Raw genomic sequence first — 24,033 nt, forward strand, 5'->3', positions numbered from 1 at the left:
TGCAGGTGTCCCCACCCTTATAAACAATACAGTGTCTGCAGGTACCCCACCCTTATAAACAATACAGTGACTGCAGGTGTCCCCACCCTTATAAACAATACAGTGACTGCAGGTGTCCCACCCTTATAAACAATACAGTGACTGCAGGTGTCCCCACCCTTATAAACAATACAGTACTGCAGGTGTCCCCACCCTTATAAACAATACAGTGACTGCAGGTGTCCCCACCCTTATAAACAATACAGTGACTGCAGGTGTCCCCACCCTTATAAACAATACAGTGACTGCAGGTGTCCCCACCCTTATAAACAATACAGTGACTGCCGGTGTCCCCACCCTTATAAACAATACAGTGACTGCCGGTGTCCCCACCCTTATAAACAATAAAGTGGCTGCAGGTGTCCCCACCCTTATAAACAATACAGTGACTGCAGGTGTCCCCACCCTTATAAACAATACAGTGTCTACAGGTGTCCCCAACCTTATAAACAATACAGTGACTGCCGGTGTCCCCATCCTTATAAACAATACAGTGACTGCAGGTGTCCCCACCCTTATAAACAATACAGTGACTGCAGGTGTCCCCACCCTTATAAACAATACAGTGACTGCAGGTGTCCCCACCCTTATAAACAATAGTGTCTACAGGTGTCCCCACCTTTATAAACAATACAGTGACTACAGGTGTCCCCACCCTTATAAACAATACAGTGACTGCAGGTGTCCCCACCCTTATAAACAATACAGTGACTGCAGGTGTCCCCACCCTTATAAACAATACAGTGTCTACAGGTGTCCCCACCTTTATAAACAATACAGTGACTACAGGTGTCCCCACCCTTATAAACAATACAGTGTCTACAGGTGTCCCCACCTTTATAAACAATACAGTGACTACAGGTGTGCCCAACTTATAAACAATACAGTTGCATAAAGCCCCAAACCAACAACCAGCGTCATATGCAAAATGCCGTGACCATTAGCTGGAGTTACAGTGGCCATGTGTACTATTCACAGAGGGTTTGGGAATAGTTGCAATCATAGCATTGTAAAATGGTGACACTACATGTGTCTGTGAGTCTGTGATTCCTGGAATTTCCTTACCTGGATTATTGAGCATGGATCGAGACATTTGAACCCCTTGTGTCACAATTTCACCACACCACACTACACAACTGCTGGTAGTGTTGGCCCAGTCCACCCTGTACCATATACTGTACTGACCAAGTACTGTAACTTCTTCTTCTGTACTGACACATTGTACCATGTAAAGGTAAATGGACTGCATTTATACAGCACTTTCCTAGTCTACTGACCACTCAGAGTGCTTTACAACGATGTCTCACATTCACCCATTCAAACACAACTTCCTACACTGATGGTGGAGGCTGCCATGCAAGGTGTCAACCTGCTCATCAGGAGCAGTTATGGGTTCAGTGTCTTGCTCAAGGACACTTTGAAATGCCCTTGGCAGGAGCCGGGGATCGAACCAGCGACCTTTCGATTACTAGATGACCCGCTCTACCTCCTGAGCCATGCTACCCTATTGATACAGTACTGTACGCTGTGCTGGCCCAGTACTCCACACTGTACTGACCAGTACTCCACACTGTACTGACCAGTGCTGCAGCCTGTACTGACCCAGTACTATGCGTCATACTGAGAGGTATTCCACGTTCTTCTTTTTTTTTTGCATTTCGGCTTTATTTGACAGAGACAATACAGATAGACAGAAAGGTGGGGCAAGAGAGGGGATGACATCCAACAAAGGTCGATGGTTGGATTCGAACCAGCTGCACCATGCGGTCATGTGCGCTGTAACCATTCCACATTTGTTAAAAGTCATGCACACCACATGATGAGTTTAGACTGATGTCACTGTAAATATGAATGATTCAGCTGAGTCTCAAACTGCCTTATAGGTTATGGAGTGATGAAGATGAGGGAACTCACAGTGATGAAGCCGTAGCCTTTAGAGCGTCCTGTCTCACTGTCCATCATCAGCTGAATGCTCTCAATCTGCAGGGAGACACAGAGACAGAAAGACAGACAAGTTGATACTCATCACTGATTCAAAAATGAACATCATATCAGAGATCACACAACCTAGAGATGAGTTCTGGGTGCTTCTGCATGAGTATGTGTGTGTGTGTGTGCGCGCGCGCGCGCACACACACACACACGCACACACACACACACACACACACACACTGGAGTAGTAGTGATTGTAGTTAGTGCATGCTGCTTCTGCTTGCTACTTTCAGCTACTGCCGCCGGCTAGCCCTCTCGTAGGGGGTGAAAAGAGGAGCCAAGTGCATAAGTCTCCTCCTGCTGGTACATAGCCTCTCTACCGCCAAGACTCCTGCAGTGCCTCTTCGTGGCCACACACGGTAACTGGGTACTTTGCGGTTCCAGGCCAAACTGTAGGGGATCTTGGAGCAGCAGTGGGCCCCAAAGAGAAGATGCGCAGGCCCACTGGTGTGTGGACACGCCCTGGCGTCTCTCAACCACTGCCCCAGCTATGGGCTAATAGCAACCAGGTCCTCAACGGCGGGGCAGGCGGAAGATGGTGGCTGTGAGGAGCACCACAACGGCTGCAAAGGCAGAAGAAGGCTGCAGCAAAGAAGGGCCCCCAGTTGTCTTGGTCTCCATGCCACTGGATCCTGGCCTTTCTATGCCAAGGACTGTGTGGAGGCTGCCTGTGCACCAGCCTCCCCACATTAAAAGATTCCACGCACAGGCATCCTTCCGAAAGGGAATCAGACCATTTAACATTCCGGACAAAGTCTTGTGGCGATCAGGAAGTGGTGACAGGGGCAGGACCGTGAAGTCTGGCAGCTCCTAGCCACAACCTGACACACAGGCGGTGGGTGTCTGATTCAGTCATTAAGCTCTTGGGCTGAGGCAGAAGGAGCTTTTCGGCAGCTGCACCCACCACTGAGCAGCCCTATTTAGGATCCACTCTGCTCACCCCAGTAGGGGAAGGGGATGGAAAAGGTGCCCTTAACATAACCTGACTCGAAAACTCCTGTCTGGGCTACCGCACCCAGAGGGATCACCACTAAGCGGTCAGAAACATAAATGGAAGCAAACTTACATTGGAACCTGGAACGTGCGGACCTTCATGGACAACAAACACAGCGACCCAAAAGGTGAACTGCCATCATCGCCAGGGAGCTAAGGAGATTCCGGATCGATATAGCAGCACTCTCCGAAAACCGACTGGCTGATGAAGGGCAGCTGAAGGAGGGAAAAAGCAGATACACTTTCTTTTGGAAAGGAAAACCTGCTGATGAGCCAAGGATCCACGGTGTGGGTTTTGCTATTAAGAACAGCCTCATCAACCACCTCTCCAAACTCCCTGTGGGCATCAATGAACGCCTAATGTCCATATGCTTGACGCTTGCAGGCAGCAAAAAGGCCACTGTTGTTAGTGCCTATGCTCCAACAATTGATGCACAGGATGAAGCGAAGGAGGCCTTCTATGCTGACCTGGACAACATCTTAACCAAAGTCCCCAAGGAGAACAAGCTAATCCTGCTTGGAGATTTCAAAGCCAGGGTGGGACGAAACCACAATCTATGGAGAGGCACAATAGGGAAGGAAGGAGTTGGCAACACGAACTCCAACGGCATATTACTGCTATCAAAGTGCTAAGAACACAGCCTGGTCATCACCAACACACTTTTCTTACAAAAGAATAAACTCAAAACATCCTGGATGCATCCTCGCTCTAAGCTCTGGCAACTCATCGATTACATAGTCGTCCGCGCAAAAGACCGCCATGATGTGCTCAACACCAGAGCAATGACCAGTGCGGATGACTGCTGGACAGACCACCGCCTCATCCGCTCCATCATGTCCATCAGTCTCACGCGGAAAAGAAGGGTGCAAAAAAGGCAGTGCCGGCCAAAGCTCAACATCGAACGGCTGGGTGACACCACCTTTCGAGAACAGCTCCAGGCTACTCTCAGCGCTGCTCTGCCCAAGCAATACCCAGAAGATATTGATACACGCTGGGACCTGCTTAAGTCTATCACCATGGACTCCTGCAAAAGCACCCTTGGCTACAAAACCTGGAAACATCAAGACTGGTACAATGAGAGTGACAACGAAATCCAACAGCTCATTGACATCAAGCGGCAAACCTTCATTGCCTGGCAAAATGACATCAACTGCAAGGCTAAAAGAGTAGCCCATGCCAAAGCAAAGGCAGCTGTTAAATCTCGGGTTAAGCAACTGAAGAACCAGTGGTGGACAAGGAAGGCTCTGGAGATCCAGCAGCTTGCTGACTGTGGGGATACCAGAGGTTTCTTCGATGCCACAAGAGCGATATATGGCCCCAGCCACCGTTGCCTAGCCCCCCTTCGCTCCAAAGATGGGCTAATGCTGCTGAAAGACAATAAGTCAATGACCAACAGATGGAAAGAGCATTACGAGGAGCTACTGAACAGGGACACAACTCCTGAGATGGAGGCCCTTGACCAACTCCCTCAACAACCCATCAATGAGAATATGGGAGTACCACCCAGTCGGAATGAGGTGCAGGATGCCATAAGGAAGATGAAGAACAACAAGGCCGCTGGACCTAAAGGCATCCCAGCAGAAATCCTGAAGGATGGTGGGCCAGTTGTCCTTAGTCACATCCACGCCCTGCTCCTCAAAAAATGGGAAAAGGAGGAAATCCCTGCACAACTTAGGGATGCCTTCATTGTCTCCATCTTTAAGAAGGGAGACAGGGCAGACTGCAGAAATTACCATGGCATTTCCCTCCTATCCAGCACTGGGAAAACTCTCAGCCGGGTTTTGGCTAATAGACTCCTCCCCCTGTCAGAAAACATTCTCCCTGAGTCTCAGAGTGGATTTCGCCCAAATAGAGGTACCATGGACATGATTTTCATTGCTCGCCAACTACAAGAAAAATGCCGGGAACAAAATCAACCACTATACATGGCCTTCATAGACCTCACCAAAGCCTTTGACTCTGTGAACCGTCAGGCTCTGTGGCTGGTTCTGGCAAAAATTGGCTGCCTGGACAAATACATCCGGATACTGAGACTATTGCATGACAATATGTCAGCCACAGTACTCAGTGGAGATAAAAACGGAACCGTTCAGGGTTCACACTGGAGTCAAGCAGGGCTGTGTCATTGCTCCTACCCTGTTCTCCATCTTCACTTCTGCTATCCTCCATCTTACGGGTAAACACCTGCCACAAGGAGTCAGAATCATGTACAGAACCGACGGACAAGTCCTGAACATCAACAGATTCAGGGCTAAAAGCAGAACCACCACCATATTCATCATGGAGCTGCAGTATGCCGATGACAATGCCCTTGTGGCCCATTCAGAAGAGGACCTACAGTGCATTCTGGATGCTTTTGCCAAGGCATACAAGCAGCTTGGTCTGGCTCTTAACATAAAAAAGACCCAGATCCTCTACCAGCCACCATCCAACACAAATAACCCTGCTCCACCCCCAGCTATCTATGTTTACAAAACCAGACTGGAAAATGTGGACCACTTTACATACCTCGGAAGCCTCCTATCATCCAAAGCTAATATTGATGAGGAAATACACCACCGCCTCAGTTGTGCCAGTTGGGTTTTCTCAAGACTGAGGAAAAGGGTCTTTGAAAACCGTGATCTCCAGGCCAGAACGAAAATTCTGGTCTACAAAGCGGTAGTGTTGCCCACCCTACTGTATGGATCAGAATCCTGGACCACATACAGCAGGCACCTGAAGGCACTAGAGGCACATCATCAGAGGTGCCTCCAAAAGATCCTCAAGATCACCTGGGAAGATAGACGCACCAACACCAGCATCCTGGAGGAGGCTAACATTCCCGCTATCACTGCCACCATCGCCCAACACAAGCTCAGATGGACTGGCCATGTCATCCATATGCCTGACTCTCGCCTTCCAAAACAAGTCCTATACTCCCGGCTTCTCACAGGACGTGCCTCGGGTGGTCAAAAGAAAAGGTATAAGGATAACATCCAAACGAACATCAAAAAATACCACATAGACCCTAAGACCTGGGAGGACACAGCAACCAACAGGGCGACCTGGAGAAAACTTGTCCGGGAAGGAGCTGCATTTATAATAACGATCTCCGACGTGCTGCAGAAGACAAGCGCAGACTCAGAAAGGAGGGAGTTTCCACCAAAAAGGCCCAAACCAATCCCACGATTACCACCGCCCACCCCTGCCCACACTGCACCAAAATATGTGGCTCCAGGATCGGCCTCTTTGCCCACTTGAAGACCCACAAGGACCAAGAAGGAGGACAGCCATACTCGACCCCGAGTGACCGCTGATGATGATGGTGTGTGTGTGGCGTTCTTGCATGCTTGTGTGGTGTTCATGTGTCTCTCACTCGTCCGAATGGTTCAAAGATTCCTCTCAGCATCTCCTCTGTGATGTTGAAGTGTAGCGAGCCCACATACAGCCTCATGGGTCCGCAGCTGCCCTTCTGCAGGTTGTTGGCCATGGCTGCTGCCCGGTTCTTCTCTGCCTGAATACAAAGACAAACACACCCATCACATCACACCTACATACAAACAGCATCAACAATACATCTGGTACAACTTCCATTCAGTCTCATTCTAACCAACCAGGTGTTAAGAGGGGTCTGACCTGTGAAGCTTGGACTATAATAGGGACACCCAGCAGTCTCTGTCCTGACAGACCTATTGCCAGAGGAACAGAGTTTGCCTCAACAAACTCAATATAAGCGATGCCCTTTGACCTGCGAGAGTTCCTGTCAGAGATCATACGCACATCCCGGACCTGGCAGACAAAAGACAATTGAGAACATTTATTCAAAATATATGTGATGGACAGAAGTAGCTATGTAACATCATGGCTGATAATCTGAGTATGTAGTTCAACTTCACCTTTCCTACAGCAGAGAAGAAGTCCTCCAGGTCTCGAGGTCGTATTCTAGCAGCCAGCTGCATACAAAACACTGTCCTGGCATCACGCTCTTCTGGGGTCAGGTTGTCTATTGGCTGCCTGAAACACACACACACATGCACACACACACACGTTGAAATGATAAATCAGCTCCTGGTGTGCGTTTGCTGTTGTTGTCTTTATGCTGAGTGTTCAGCTGACTCAGGGCCCCCACATACTGTACAACTGTGACTGTGTTGAACATTTACTGTATGTCACACTGTAGGACAGTAACAAGGTAAATTCATGATAGAGCCCCATTGTCAGAATCTGCAAAAAGAAAAAAAAATGTTGGACTTGTTCAACATGTTTACATTCTGTCCCCAGCAGGCAACTAGGATGTTGTCGTCAACAGGTGTCATAGCCAGAGTCTTATTGTCGTATCCTCTGTGACACAGCACCATCACGGCCTAGACTTTCTGCCACTACTAGACATTTGTCGGAGCCCACCACTCCGTGGATCAAGATTCAGGATTCATTGTTACGTCTTGATCCATGGAGTCATAGGCTGGATCAGGATCAGCAATCTGACAACCATGCTTAAACCTGTCACACTGAATCACATAGGACACACAACCACAGTTCACAATCAGTTTTGCCCACAACTTGACAAATGTGTGTGGGAAAGCCCTTAGATGGCGAAAGTCAGTGTGTGGAGGCCCTAACAGAGGATTTATACTGACTCTTCACAGCACCAAGGTGACTGGTTACAGTCCAAGCATTTAGGATCCAGGTCCAAGATTATATATGTTAGTGAACCTTTATTGTTCACTCACCGGATTGGACTCTTGTCCTTCCTGAAGGGACTCTTGCTCCTCGAGCGTTTACGGCTGGACAGAAAAAAACAGTACAGTTTAGGTATAACAACAACAACAAACTATTTATATAGCACATTTCACATATGGGCAACTCAATGTGCCTTACATAACATGACAATGCAGTCATAACAATTTAAAACTGCAGAGGTCGAAAATAATGTGTACATCAACAGTTGTTAGTGCGGTGCAGGAATTGGAGTCAGGTATATGTAAGTAGACTTATTTTCTGACCCAAAACACTCTGGATTTGGTATAAAATCTTAGACCAGGCTCTATGATGTGAAAGCAGAAAAATAGATTATCATAATTTGAGTATGTGATCGTAAAATAAGATTAATTATGTGGAGTGGGTGATAGTAGACTATCGTATTTCATAAAGTATGTGACAGTCGAATATAGTTTACTATAAAGTGTGTGATAGTAGAATACAGTTTCTTATAATCTAGAGTATATGAAAATAGAGATTATAATATTATCTGGCTGTCAGATGTTCTACACTAACAAAGCAGTCTTGTGGTGGTCTCGGTATCGCCCGCTCCTCTCTCTGCTCCTGGAGCGACTGCGGCGGCGCTCTTTGCTGCGACTCCTACGCCGCTCACGGCTCCTGCTGCGTTTGCGGTCGTGGCTCTTCTTCCTGTCTCTACTCCTGCTCCCCTTCCTGTCTCTACTGCGGCTTCGGCTACGCTTCTTCCTGTCACAATAAACAGCAGCCAATGAGAGGGCACATTGTGCCCGTCAGTATCCACAGCCAATGAGAGAAAAAGACAGAAGGCATAGACAGGAACTATTAACTATGACTCAATATTGACACGTGGATGTGTTCAGGCCTGTATTCTTATCAAGCAAGAGAAATTTGGGGAAGACTGGACAATGTATATTCGAGTTACAACAACTTCGTTTTTGTGAAAGCTTTCACAATGTCAGGCGAGTGCTCAATATTTTGCAGTCAGACAGGGGTGACAGACACAGCCTTACACTCACTTGATGCAGAGAAGGCCTTTGACCGTGCTGAATGGCCTTATCTGTTAGAGGTGCTTACCCGCTTTGGCATTGGGGATACGTTTTGTAAATGGGTTAGATTGCTTTGTGCTGGCCTCACTGCAGAAGTTTTGACCAATAATGTGGTCTCTAAACCTTTTAACATCTCTAGAGATTGCCCAGAAGGATGTCCTTTATCACCATAACTATTTATTCTTGCAATAGAACCATTTGCTATAGCGGGGAGAATCCATACTGACATTTATGGAATTCGAGAAGGTCATTTATCTTTGGTGATGATGTAATCTTGTGCCTTAAAAATCTAAACAGTTCTATCCCTGCACTCCTAGATCTTATTAAAAAATTTGGAAAAATACCTGGATACAAAGTTAATCATTCAAAATCATCTATAATGTTACTTAATGACTTGGGGAGGAAAAATAGCCAAGTTTATGCTTCTATTTTCAACCCAATGGATAATTTCACAGACCCCCCCCTTCTCTCCATTTGTATCCATCTGGCCAATTATCCCACTCTTCCGACCCATCTTGGTCACTGCTCCACCCCCTCTGCCGATCCGGGGAGGGCTGCTGACTACCACATGCCTCTTCCAATATAGGTGTAGTCGCCAGCCGCTTCTTTTCAACTGACAGTGAGGAGTTTCACCAGGGGAACATAGCTCGTGGGAGGATCACGCCCCCCCCCCCCCCCGTTCCTCCTCCTGTTAAATTGCACAAGTGTAATGATAACATTCCTGATACCTGTATCAAGTGTAATAATAATATATATAATCTGTATCAAGTGTAATGATAATATTAATACACATTACCTATATAATATATATAATATATAATCTCTATCAAGTGTAATGATAATATTAATATATATAACCTATATAATATATAATCTGTATCAAGTGTAATGAGGCAAGAGGGACACTATACCACTACTTATGGGAATGTGTGAAAGCGAAATCCTTTTGGCTATTTATTAATATTATTGATTAAATTTTATCAAAGAAATTACCATCGGATCCTAAGCTTTTTATTCTGGGTATACAGTTAGGTCCATAAATATTTGGACAGTGGCACAATGTTTGTAATTTTGTCCCTGTACACCACCACAGTGGATTTGAAATGAAGTAACTAATATGTGATTGAAGTGTGGACTTTCAGCTTTAAGGGGTTGGACAAAAATATTGCATTAACCGTTCAAGGAATTACAGCCAGTTTTATACATGGTCACCCCATTTTCAGAGGCTCAAAAGTAATTGGACATTTGACTAAGAAGTGGTTTCATGGGCAAGTAAGACCTTTTCCATCATTATTCCACAACAAATTAAGCAGATTAAAGGTCTGGAGTTCATTCCAAGTATTTACATTTGCATTTGGTAGCTGTTCATCGGAACTCTCAACATGAAGTCCATAGAGGTGTCAATACAAGTGATGGAGGCCATCATTAGGCTGAAAAAGCAAAGGAAATCTATCAGATGGATAGTTAACACTTCAGGAGTGGCCAAATCAATATTTTGGTACATTCTTAAAAAGAAAGAATGCACTGGCAAGCTCAGCAACACCAAAAGGCTTGGAAGACCACAGAACACATCTACAGTGGATGATGGCAGAATTCTTTCCCTCGTGAAGACAAACACATTCACAACATCTAGTGAAGTCACAAACACTCTTGAGAGGTAGGGGTGTCATTGTCCAAGTCTGCAATCAAGAGATGCCTGCATGAAAATATAGGGGGTTTATGACGAGGTGAAAACCACTGGTGTCACTTAAGAACAGGAAGGCCAGATTAGACTGTGTTTAAAAACATCTAAAAACCTCCCCAGTTCTGGAACAAGGTTCTTTGGACATATGAAGCAGTGATTAACTTGTACCAGAAGGATGGGAAGAGGAAAAGTGTGGAGAACAAAAGGAACAGCTCATGATTCTCAGCATACCATATCATCTGTCAGACATGGTGGAGGTAGTGTTATGAAATGGGCATGTATGGTTGCCAGGGGAACTTGGTCATTGGTGTTTATTGATGCTGTGGCTACTGACAGAAGTAGCAGGATGGATTGTGATGTTTATAAGGATATGCCATTTGCTCAGATTTAGCCAAATGTCACAAAACTGAGAGGACGGCACTTCGCGCTGCAGATGGATGACGACACAAAACAAGCTGAGAAAGCAACCCAAGAGTCTCTCAAGGCAGAAAAGTGGAATCTTCATCAGTGACCAAGTCAGTCGCCTGACCTCAACCCAGTTGAGCATGCTTTTCACTTGCTGAAGATCAAACTAACGGCCAAAAGACCCACAAACAACCAGCAGCTGAAGGCAGCTGCCATTAAGTCTTGGCAGAGCATTTCAAAGGAGGAAACTCAGAATTTCAAGATGTCGATGGGTTCTAGACTTCAGGCAGTCATTGACTGCAAAGGATTTTCCTCCAAACATTAAATATAATTGTTATAATCATAATGATGTTTGTTTGTCCAATTATTTTTGAGCCTCGGAAAATGGGATGACCCTGTATATCCATGGCTGTAACTCCAGAACAGTTAATGCCATATTTTTATCCAACCCCTTAAATTAAAGCTGAAAGTCTACTCTTCAATCACATCTCAAGTACTTCATGCCAAATCCACTGTGGTGTTGTACAGGGGCAAAATTACAAATATTGTGTAACTGTCCAAATACTTATGGACCTAACTGTATATCCTATCAACTATCACTTACACAGCGAAGAGTTGAAATTCATAGACGTGTGTATATTACAAGCTAAATGTGTAATTGCTCTTAATTGGAAAAATGTTAATGGGCCAAGAATTGGAATGTGGATTAAAGAAATGGCTTCAAACAAGTCAATGGAAAAGATAACATATATTGTTAGACGTAAAAAAATTATTTTTGGCGGTATCTGGAGAACATTTATGTACTTCTTAAGGCATAATGGTAATGTTGGTAATCTGCTTCAGCAGGAACAAGCTCTGAGGGAGTAGGGTACCATCAAGATCTTGCAAACTGATCTAAGAAACACCCTTTACTTTATTTATTTATATTTTATTCAAACAAAATTAAGTCCCTACTCAGTTAATAGGGATGAGTTATGAGAGGCAGAACAGGGGAAAATGTTTGCTGTGTTTTATTTAATTGTTACTCATTGTATAATCTGATGTGGTTTGCAAACTATACTCGATATATAGTATATAATCCAGTGATTCAACTAATTTATTGCCAAGTTATTCCCACTACATGTTCGGCATGACGTTGTGCGTCTGAAATGGTGACCCCATTCAAAACATCAACTACACACTTTCAATTTTGAATCAGACATGCTTGTGGGTTGTGGTGATCAAATTTTAAGTAAACGAGAAAAAAAAACTCTTGTGCTGAAGTTTTAAGTGTAGTACACTTCTTAAAATATAGGTAGCGCTACAACTATGCTTCATAAATGCCACATAGGTTTGATCGGGATTCGGGAATGGTCCTTCATTAACCATATCCAGACTGAGGCTGATTGGCCAAAGCATTGCTAAGTTATTTGCACTTCCTCTTTGGCATGTCGTCGAGTGCCTGGCACGTCATGCTCGTCTGACACATGTACCTTCCCAATTTAGCGTCAGACATGCATAGAAGTTGTTACAAGTGCAGTTTACCTCTTAATTTATAGGTGGCGCTATAACTATGCTTCATGAATGTCACGTGAGTGTGACAAGGAGTGGTCTTTGAACAACCATATGAAGTTTAAGGATAATCAGTTGAAACTGCTGAGTTGTTCTCACTTCCTGCTTGATGCAGTTGCCATGGTGACCCCATTCGACACATCAACTGATGTTGCTGTATATCAAGTGTAGACCACACATATGTATATATACACTTTAAGTTTGCTACATATTGGATAGTGTACAGTCAAGCTCCCACAGCTTCCTGTTTCCTGTTGCCACATTATGGTGCTATACCAGAGAGTCACTTTGGGCGTGTGGCTATATCATCACAACCCACAACCTGTGAAGTTTGAGCTGTATCAAGCTAAGCAGGGTGAACTTATGACACATTTCCGGTTTGCATGGCGAGACATAAATCCATCGTTTCGCCATTTCAACACCTTGCAAGATATCAAATCCATTCACAATTTAAAATCAGCAACATCTTGACATCATAGACACCAAATCATGAGTCTGAAAATGTAACACAAAAGCAAAAATAGTTTACTTTGTACTGGGTATGGTTAATACCACGTATCTTGAGGCATGTTCAATAATCCACGTAAGCAAATCCCAGAAAGTTGAATCAGTTGGTCTGGACACACCGTTTATTGGGAAAAACGTTTCATCATCATCTAAGTGGCTTCGCCAGTCTCAGTTGACTGCACAGTGGCATAACCACCAAAACCAATGATGGCTTTCATATGCAAATATGGCGTGACCATTAACTAGAGTTACAGTGGCCATGTGTACGATTCACAGAGCGTTGGGAAATAGTAACAACACAAGCTACAACACAAGCAACTACAAGCTACAACAGCAACAAATAACTGCTTGTTCTACATTTGGCATTTCCATTGCCAGACAGTTCTCAGATGCCTACATAGCTGCAGTACTGACATTCCCACTCTTCGCTGCAGTGCAGACAGTTCTCAGATGCCTACATAGCTGCAGTACTGATGTTCCCACTCCTCACCTGAGTGCAGACAGCTCTCAGATGCCTACATAGCTGCAGTACCGATGTTCCCACTCTTCACCTGAGTGCAGACAGCTCTCAGATGCCTACATATCTGCAGTACTGATGTTCCCACTCCTCACCTGAGTGCAGACAGCTCTCAGATGCCTACATAGCTGCAGTACTGATGTTCCCACTCTTCACCTGAGTGCAGACAGCTCTCAGATGCCTATATAGCTGTAGTACTGACATTCCCACTCTTCACCTGAGTGCAGACAGCTATCAGATGCCTACATAGCTGCAGTACTGACGTTCCTTCACCTGAGTGCAGACCAGTACTGACGTTCCTTTACCTGAGTGCAGACAGTTGTCAGATGCCTACATAGCTGTAGTACTCACGATCCCACTCTTCACCTGAGTGCAGACAGCTCTCAGATGCCTACATAGCTGCAGTACTGATGTTCCCACTCCTCACCTGAGTGCAGACAGCTCTCAGATGCCTACATAGCTGCAGTACTGATGTTCCCACTCCTCACCTGAGTGCAGACAGCTCTCAGATGCTCACATAGCTGCAGTACTGACGTTCCTTCACCTGAGTGCAGACCAGTACTGACGTTCCTTTACCTGAGTGCAGACAGTTCTGATGCCTACATAGCTGCAGTACTGACGTTCCCACTCTTCACCTGAGTGCAGACAGCTCTTAGATGCCTACATAGCTGCAGTACTGACATTCCCACTCTTCACCTGAGTGCAGACAGCTCTCAGATGCCTACATAGCTGCAGTACTGACGATCCCACTCTTCACCTGAGTGCAGACAGCTCTCAGATGCCTACATAGCTGCAGTACTGATGTTCCCACTCTCCCGAGTGCAGACAGCTCTCAGATGCCTACATAGCTGCAGTACTGACATTCCCACTCTCCCGAGTGCAGACAGCTCTCAGATGCCTACATAGCTGCAGTACTGACGATCCCACTCTTCACCTGAGTGCAGACAGCTCTCAGATGCTTACATAGCTGCAGTACTGATGTTCCCACTCTTCACCTGAGTGCAGACAGCTCTCAGATGCCTACATAGCTGCAGTACTGACATTCCCACTCTTCACCTGAGTGCAGACAGCTCTCAGATGCCTACATAGCTGTAGTACTGACATTCCTACTCCTCAGCTGAATGCACAGCTCTCAGATGCCTACATAGCTGCAGTACTGACATTCCTACTCCTCAGCTGAATGCACAGTTCTCAGATGCCTATATAGCTGCAGTACTGACGTTCCCACTCTCCCCTGAGTGCAGACAGTTCTCAGATGCCTACATAGCTGCAGTACTGACATTCCTACTCCTCAGCTGAATGCACAGTTCTCAGATGCCTATATAGCTGCAGTACTGACGTTCCCACTCTCCCCGGAGTGCAGACAGTTCTCAGATGCCTACATAGCTGCAGTACTGACATTCCCACTCCTCAGCTGAATGCACAGTTCTCAGATGCCTACATAGCTGCAGTACTGACGTTCCCACTCTCCCCTGAGTGCAGACAGTTCTCAGATGCCTACATAGCTGCAGTGCAGTACTGACATTCCCACTCTTCACCTGAGTGCAGACAGCTCTCAGATGCCTACATAGCTGCAGTACTGACATTCCCACTCTTCACCTGAGTGCAGACAGCTCTCAGATGCCTACATAGCTGCAGTACTGATGTTCCCACTCCTCACCTGAGTGCAGACAGCTCTCAGATGCCTACATAGCTGCAGTACTGACGTTGCCACTCCTCACCTGAATGCAGACAGTTCTCAGATGCCTACATAGCTACAGTATTGACATTCCCACTCTTCACCTGAGTGCAGACAGTTCTGATGCCTACATAGCTGCAGTACTGACGTTCCCACTCTCCCCTGAGTGCAGACAGTTCTCCGATGCCTACATAGCTGCAGTACTGACATTCCTACTCCTCAGCTGAATGCACAGTTCTCAGATGCCTATATAGCTGCAGTACTGACGTTCCCACTCTCCCCGGAGTGCAGACAGTTCTTAGATGCCTACATAGCTGCAGTACTGACATTCCCACTCCTCAGCTGAATGCACAGTTCTCAGATGCCTACATAGCTGCAGTACTGACGTTCCCACTCTCCCGAGTGCAGACAGTTCTCAAATGCCTACATAGCTGCAGTACTGACATTCCCACTCTTCACCTGAGTGCAGACAGTTCTTAGATGCCTACATAGCTGCAGTACTGACATTCCCACTCCTCAGCTGAATGCACAGTTCTCAGATGCCTACATAGCTGCAGTACTGATGTTCCCACTCTTCACCTGAGTGCAGAAAGCTCTCAGATGCCTACATAGCTGCAGTACTGACATTCCCACTCTTCACCTGAGTGCAGACAGCTCTCAGATGCCTACATAGCTGTAGTACTGACGTTCCTTCACCTGAGTGCAGACAGTTGTCAGATGCCTACATAGCTGCAGTACTGACATTCCCACTCTCCCCGGAGTGCAGACAGTTCTCAGATGCCTACATAGCTGCAGTACTGACATTCCTACTCCTCAGCTGAATGCACAGTTCTCAGGTGCCTATATAGCTGCAGTACTGACGTTCCCACTCTCCCCTGAGTGCAGACAGTTCTCAGATGCCTACATAGCTGCAGTACTGACATTCCCACTCCTCAGCTGAATGCACAGTTCTCAGATGCCTACATAGCTGCAGTACTGATGTTCCCACTCTCCCCTGAGTGCAGACAGTTCTCAGATGCCTACATAGCTGCAGTACTGACATTCCCACTCCTCAGCTGAATGCACAGTTCTCAGATGCCTACATAGCTGCAGTACTGACATTCCTACTCCTCAGCTGAATGCACAGTTCTCAGATGCCTTCATAGCTGCAGTACTGACGTTCCCACTCTCCCCTGAGTGCAGACAGTTCTCAGATGCCTACATAGCTGCAGTACTGACATTCCCACTCCTCAGCTGAATGCACAGTTCTCAGATGCCTATATAGCTGCAGTACTGACGTTCCCACTCTCCCCGGAGTGCAGACAGTTCTCAGATGCCTACATAGCTGCAGTACTGACATTCCCACTCCTCAGCTGAATGCACAGTTCTCAGATGCCTACATAGCTGCAGTACTGACATTCCCACTCCTCACGAGTGTAGATGGTTCTCAGATGCCTATATAGCTGCAGTACTGACGTTCCCACTCTCCCCTGAGTGCAGACAGTTTTCAGATGCCTCAGTACTGACGTTCCCACTCCTCACCTGAGTGCAGAAGAACTGGTCACTTTACTCCATCTACTCTGCTGTAACTACCAAGAAGGATGCAGTATGCCAAGAGCAAAATGTCTGCTGCACAACAGCAGAGGTGGAAGAGAAGACCCAACCCTTTTATCATGGTACATCAAACTATCACCTTAGAGTGGAGGTTTACATCACAGCCCATAATGCCTACTTTTGGCTAATAAAGTGAAATGAGTACTTGAGAAATGAAAGGTACTGCATCACATTTAATTATTTTGTCTTTATTTGTAACTTTCACGTAAACTTTTCAGATGGCCACAAACCAAAAGATGAACCTTTGTTTCTGAGGTGCATCTGTTGTTTTGCTTTCTGTTCTGGAACAGTGGACCACACCACTTGGCTTTCACGATATTGCTTTGCATGCGCCATCTTTAGGTGATGGAGGTTTCCAGCACACACTCACACCACACAGTTTGCAGCGTACATTTTTCTGTTCTGTGTCAGATTTTCTAGATCCAAATGATCACGCTGGCGTTCTTTAATTTTTTCCCCCAAGTGCTATAAACCACGTATACGTTAAAATATGAGATATTCTGAACGTTTAAGAAAATGTGTGGTAAGAAAACTGTGTACTTTCAAATATTTGCTGTTTAAAAAAAACAAAAAACAAAATAAAACAGGCCAATTTAACAATTTGTTCTGGCTTGTTGGGGGCTACACAGCTCCAGTAACACAGTGTTAGCAGCAGGTCCCTCTCATGTGGTGGTGTATGTTGAGTTTTCTACATGCAGGTCCTTCTCATGTGGTGGTGTATGTCGAGTTTTCTACATGCAGGTCCTTCTCATGTGGTGGTGTATGTCGAGTTTTCTACATGCAGGCCCCTCTCATGTGGTGGTGTATGTTGAGTTTTCTACATGCAGGTCCTTCTCATGTGGTGGTGTATGTCGAGTTTTCTACATGCAGGTCCCTCTCATGTGGTGGTGTATGTCGAGTTTTCTACATGCAGGTCCTTCTCATGTGGTGGTGTATGTTGAGTTTTCTACATGCAGGTCCCTCTCATGTGGTGGTGTATGTTGAGTTTTCTACATGCAGGTCCTTCTCATGTGGTGGTGTATGTCGAGTTTTCTACATGCAGGTCCCTCTCATGTGGTGGTGTATGTCGAGTTTTCTACATGCAGGTCCCTCTCATGTGGTGGTGTATGTTGAGTTTTCTACATGCAGGTCCCTCTCATGTGGTGGTGTATGTCGAGTTTTCTACATGCAGGTCCTTCTCATGTGGTGGTGTATGTCGAGTTTTCTACATGCAGGTCCCTCTCATGTGGTGGTGTATGTTGAGTTTTCTACATGCAGGTCCCTCTCATGTGGTGGTGTATGTTGAGTTTTCTACATGCAGGTCCCTCTCATGTGGTGGTGTATGTCGAGTTTTCTACATGCAGGTCCTTCTCATGTGGTGGTGTATGTCGAGTTTTCTACATGCAGGTCCCTCTCATGTGGTGGTGTATGTTGAGTTTTCTACATGCAGGCCCCTCTCATGTGGTGGTGTATGTTGAGTTTTCTACGTGCAGGTCCTTCTCATGTGGTGGTGTATGTTGAGTTTTCTACATGCAGGTCCTTCTCATGTGGTGGTGTATGTTGAGTTTCCTACATGCAGGTCCCTCTCATGTGGTGGTGTATGTTGAGTTTTCTACATGCAGGTCCCTCTCATGTGGTGGTGTATGTTGAGTTTTCTACATGCAGGTCCCTCTCATGTGGTGGTGTATGATGAGTTTTCTACATGCAGGTCCCTCTCATGTGGTGGTGTATGTTGAGTTTTCTACGTGCAGGTCCCTCTCATGTGGTGGTGTATGTCGAGTTTTCTACATGCAGGTCCCTCTCATGTGGTGGTGTATGTTGAGTTTTCTACGTGCAGGTCCCTCTCATGTGGTGGTGTATGATGAGTTTTCTACGTGCAGGTCCCTCTCATGTGGTGGTGTATGTTGAGTTTTCTACATGCAGGCTCCTCTCATGTGGTGGTGTATGTTGAGTTTTCTACATGCAGGTCCCTCTCATGTGGTGGTGTATGTTGAGTTTTCTACATGCAGGCCCCTCTCATGTGGTGGTGTATGTTGAGTTTTCTACATGCAGGTCCTTCTCATGTGGTGGTGTATGTTGAGTTTTCTACATGCAGGTCCTTCTCATGTGGTGGTGTATGTTGAGTTTCCTACATGCAGGTCCCTCTCATGTGGTGGTGTATGTTGAGTTTTCTACATGCAGGTCCCTCTCATGTGGTGGTGTATGTTGAGTTTTCTACATGCAGGTCCCTCTCATGTGGTGGTGTATGTTGAGTTTTCTACATGCAGGTCCCTCTCATGTGGTGGTGTATGTTGAGTTTTCTACATGCAGGTCCCTCTCATGTGGTGGTGTATGATGAGTTTTCTACATGCAGGTCCCTCTCATGTGGTGGTGTATGATGAGTTTTCTACATGCAGGTCCCTCTCATGTGGTGGTGTATGTCGAGTTTTCTACGTGCAGGTCCCTCTCATGTGGTGGTGTATGTTGAGTTTTCTACATGCAGGTCCCTCTCATGTGGTGGTGTATGTTGAGTTTTCTACATGCAGGTCCCTCTCATGTGGTGGTGTATGTTGAGTTTTCTATATGCAGGTCCCTCTCATGTGGTGGTGTATGTCGAGTTTTCTACGTGCAGGTCCCTCTCATGTGGTGGTGTATGATGAGTTTTCTACGTGCAGGTCCCTCTCATGTGGTGGTGTATGTTGAGTTTTCTACATGCAGGCTCCTCTCATGTGGTGGTGTATGTTGAGTTTTCTACATGCAGGTCCCTCTCATGTGGTGGTGTATGTTGAGTTTTCTACATGCAGGCCCCTCTCATGTGGTGGTGTATGTTGAGTTTTCTACATGCAGGTCCTTCTCATGTGGTGGTGTATGTTGAGTTTTCTACATGCAGGTCCTTCTCATGTGGTGGTGTATGTTGAGTTTCCTACATGCAGGTCCCTCTCATGTGGTGGTGTATGTTGAGTTTTCTACATGCAGGTCCCTCTCATGTGGTGGTGTATGTTGAGTTTTCTACATGCAGGTCCCTCTCATGTGGTGGTGTATGTTGAGTTTTCTACATGCAGGTCCCTCTCATGTGGTGGTGTATGTTGAGTTTTCTACATGCAGGTCCCTCTCATGTGGTGGTGTATGATGAGTTTTCTACATGCAGGTCCCTCTCATGTGGTGGTGTATGATGAGTTTTCTACATGCAGGTCCCTCTCATGTGGTGGTGTATGTTGAGTTTTCTACGTGCAGGTCCCTCTCATGTGGTGGTGTATGATGAGTTTTCTACATGCAGGTCCCTCTCATGTGGTGGTGTACACTGAGTTTTCTAGATGCATCATCTTCTGAGTTGCTTCAACTTGTCAACAGCACGTCATGTGTGCAGTCATTTGTATCGAGAAACATTACAGGAAAACGCTACAGCAGTAAAGCCAGATCTCTACACATGTCCACATGCACCAGTCCCCTTTTAAGTTACAATCCCATTCCAACAGGTGAATGTGGATATCCGCCGATAACCGATACAGAACAGACTGATATAGACCAGTACCAGAGCTCTTTTCCTGATGCATATGAATTTGATCATCATCATCATCATCATCATCATCGTTGCTGTCGTCAATATTGTTTTTTGTTTGTTTTGGGTTTTTTTTTTATTTTTCCCCTTTTTCTCTCCAATTGTATCCAGCCAATTACCCCACTCTTCCGAGCCATCCTGGTCTCTGCTCCACCCCCTCTGCTGATCCAGGTAGGGCTGCAGACTACCACATGCCTCCTCCCATACATGTGGAGTCACCAGCCGCTTCTTTTCACCTGACAGTGAGGAATTTCACCAGGGGGGCGTAGCATGTGGGAGGATCACACTATTCCCCCCAGTTTCCCCTCCCCCCTGAACAAGTGCCCCAATTGACCAGAGGAGGCACTAGTGCAGCGACCAGGACACACCCACATCTGGCTTCCCACCCACACACCACTGGCCAATTGTGTCTGTAGGGACGCATTAAATTCAAACTGATTCCCAAGCAAATGATCTGAAGGGTGTTTTCAGTAGCTGCACATATGAACAGCTAGAGGCATGCAAATTCCTATGGCAACTCCCTTCATGTGTTCACTGACTTAAAGAGTAAACTGGGCTTTTTTTCCTCTCCAAATTATCCAAAATAATTCAATGTTTTTTTCTACAGAAAGACCTATGCTGTGGTCATTTCACGTTTAAAATGCCAGAAAGATGTATATGTTTTTGTTGGTGAACAATATGAAACAACACTGACTAAGTGTTGATCTGTAAAAGCAACTCACACTATGTTGCTGCCGACTAACCTGGTGTTAAGGTGTCTGGTGATATACCCCTGTCTGTCCTGGCAGCACTGACCCCGTTTCCTGAAACCTTTAGCCATGTGTACTGTCTGCTGTTTGAAGTTTCTGTTCTCTAAGCATCCATTACATCACATTGGGATGATGAGCTGGATAAAGTGATGGAAGACTGTACATGTGCTTCTTCACTTGTCCTATTCTGTCACATCCGTTACATCACATTGGGACAATGAGCTGGATAAAGTGATGGAAGACTGTAGTACATGTGCTTCTTCACTTGCCCTATTCTGTCACATCCGTTACATCACATTGGGACAATAAGCTGGATAAAGTGATGGAAGACTGTACATGTGCTTCTTCACTTGTCCTATTCTGTCACATCCGTTACATCACATTGGGACAATAAGCTGGATAAAGTGATGGAAGACTGTACATGTGCTTCTTCACTTGCCCTATTCTGTCACATCCGTTACATCACATTGGGACAATAAGCTGGATAAAGTGATGGAAGACTGTACATGTGCTTCTTCACTTGTCCTATTCTGTCCCATCCGTTACATACATTGGGACAATAAGTTGGATAAAGTGATGGAAGAATGTACATGTGCTTCTTCACTTGTCCTATTCTGTCACATCCGTTACATCACATTGGGACAATAAGCTGGATAAAGTGATGGAAGACTGTACATGTGCTTCTTCACTTGTCCTATTCTGTCATATCCATTACATCACATTGGGACAATAAGCTGGATAAAGTGATGGAAGACTGTAGTACATGTGCTTCTTCACTTGCCCTATTCTGTCACATCCATTACATCACATTGGGACAATAAGCTGGATAAAGTGATGGAAGACTGTACATGTGCTTCTTCACTTGTCCTATTCTGTCATATCCGTTACATCACATTGGGACAATAAGCTGGATAAAGTGATGGAAGACTGTACATGTGCTTCTTCACTTGTCCTATTCTGTCCCATCCGTTACATCACATTGGGACAATAAATTGGATAAAGTGATGGAAGACTGTACATGTGCTTCTTCACTTGTCCTATTCTGTCACATCCGTTACATCACATTGGGACAATAAGCTGGATAAAGTGATGGAAGACTGTAGTACATGTGCTTCTTCACTTGTCCTATTCTGTCACATCCGTTACATCACATTGGGACAAAAAACTGGATAAAGTGATGGAAGACTGTACATGTGCTTCTTCACTTGTCCTATTCTGTCATATCCATTACATCACATTGGGACAATAAGCTGGATAAAGTGATGGAAGACTGTAGTACATGTGCTTCTTCACTTGCCCTATTCTGTCATATCCATTACATCACATTGGGACAATAAGCTGGATAAAGTGATGGAAGACTGTACATGTGCTTCTTCACTTGTCCTATTCTGTCATATCCATTACATCACATTGGGACAATAAGCTGGATAAAGTGATGGAAGACTGTACATGTGGTTCTTCACTTGTCCTATTCTGTCATAGCCGTTACATCACATTGGGACAATAAGCTGGATAAAGTGATGGAAGACTGTAGTACATGTGCTTCTTCACTTGTCCTATTCTGTCCCATCCGTTACATCACATTGGGACAATAAATTGGATAAAGTGATGGAAGACTGTAGTACATGTGCTTCTTCACTTGTCCTATTCTGTCACATCCGTTACATCACATTGGGACAATAAGCTGGATAAAGTGATGGAAGACTGTAGTACATGTGCTTCTTCACTTGTCCTATTCTGTCACATCCGTTACATCACATTGGGACAAAAAACTGGATAAAGTGATGGAAGACTGTACATGTGCTTCTTCACTTGTCCTATTCTGTCATATCCATTACATCACATTGGGACAATAAGCTGGATAAAGTGATGGAAGACTGTAGTACATGTGCTTCTTCACTTGCCCTATTCTGTCATATCCATTACATCACATTGGGACAATAAGCTGGATAAAGTGATGGAAGACTGTACATGTGCTTCTTCACTTGTCCTATTCTGTCATATCCATTACATCACATTGGGACAATAAGCTGGATAAAGTGATGGAAGACTGTACATGTGGTTCTTCACTTGTCCTATTCTGTCATAGCCGTTACATCACATTGGGACAATAAGCTGGATAAAGTGATGGAAGACTGTACATGTGCTTCTTCACTTGTCCTATTCTGTCCCATCCGTTACATCACATTGGGACAATAAATTGGATAAAGTGATGGAAGACTGTACATGTGCTTCTTCACTTGTCCTATTCTGTCACATCCGTTACATCACATTGGGACAATAAGCTGGATAAAGTGATGGAAGACTGTAGTACATGTGCTTCTTCACGTGTCCTATTCTGTCACATCCGTTACATCACATTGGGACAAAAAACTGGATAAAGTGATGGAAGACTGTACATGTGCTTCTTCACTTGTCCTATTCTGTCATATCCATTACATCACATTGGGACAATAAGCTGGATAAAGTGATGGAAGACTGTAGTACATGTGCTTCTTCACTTGCCCTATTCTGTCATATCCATTACATCACATTGGGACAATAAGTTGGACAAAGTGATGGAAGACTGTACATGTGCTTCTTCACTTGTCCTATTCTGTCACATCCGTTACATCACATTGGGACAATAAGCTGGATAAAGTGATGGAAGACTGTACATGTGCCTCTTCACTTGTCCTATTCTGTCATATCCATTACATCACATTGGGACAATAAGCTGGATAAAGTGATGGAAGACTGTACATGTGCTTCTTCACTTGTCCTAATCTGTCCCATCCGTTACATCACATTGGGACAATAAGTTGGATAAAGTGATGGAAGACTGTACATGTGCTTCTTCACTTGCCCTATTCTGTCATATCCATTACATCACATTGGGACAATAAGCTGGATAAAGTGATGGAAGACTGTAGTACATGTGCTTCTTCACGTGTCCTATTCTGTCATATCCGTTACATCACATTGGGACAATAAACTGGATAAAGTGATGGAAGACTGTACATGTGCTTCTTCACTTGTCCTATTCTGTCACATCCGTTACATCAC

At 45.2% G+C, this 24,033-nt stretch overlaps 1 protein-coding gene across 7 annotated transcripts in view; it reads right to left on the reverse strand.

Annotated features, from left to right (window-relative positions):
• rbm39a (RNA binding motif protein 39a) overlaps positions 1 to 24,033 on the reverse strand; it is a 59,864-nt gene that overhangs the window by 12,379 nt on the left and 23,452 nt on the right. For all 7 annotated transcript variants that reach the window (XM_056272897.1, XM_056272900.1, XM_056272901.1 and 4 more), the window contains 6 exons: positions 8,279 to 8,467; positions 7,735 to 7,788; positions 6,901 to 7,018; positions 6,641 to 6,793; positions 6,381 to 6,518; positions 1,954 to 2,019 (listed from right to left, as the gene is read on the reverse strand). In XM_056272897.1, coding sequence (XP_056128872.1) covers positions 1,954 to 2,019; positions 6,381 to 6,518; positions 6,641 to 6,793; positions 6,901 to 7,018; positions 7,735 to 7,788; positions 8,279 to 8,467 — 718 coding nt within the window. The remainder of the gene's footprint in view (positions 1 to 1,953; positions 2,020 to 6,380; positions 6,519 to 6,640; positions 6,794 to 6,900; positions 7,019 to 7,734; positions 7,789 to 8,278; positions 8,468 to 24,033) is intronic.

Source organism: Lampris incognitus, chromosome 2 (assembly GCF_029633865.1).
Source record: "Lampris incognitus isolate fLamInc1 chromosome 2, fLamInc1.hap2, whole genome shotgun sequence".
Classification (NCBI taxonomy): domain Eukaryota; kingdom Metazoa; phylum Chordata; class Actinopteri; order Lampriformes; family Lampridae; genus Lampris; species Lampris incognitus.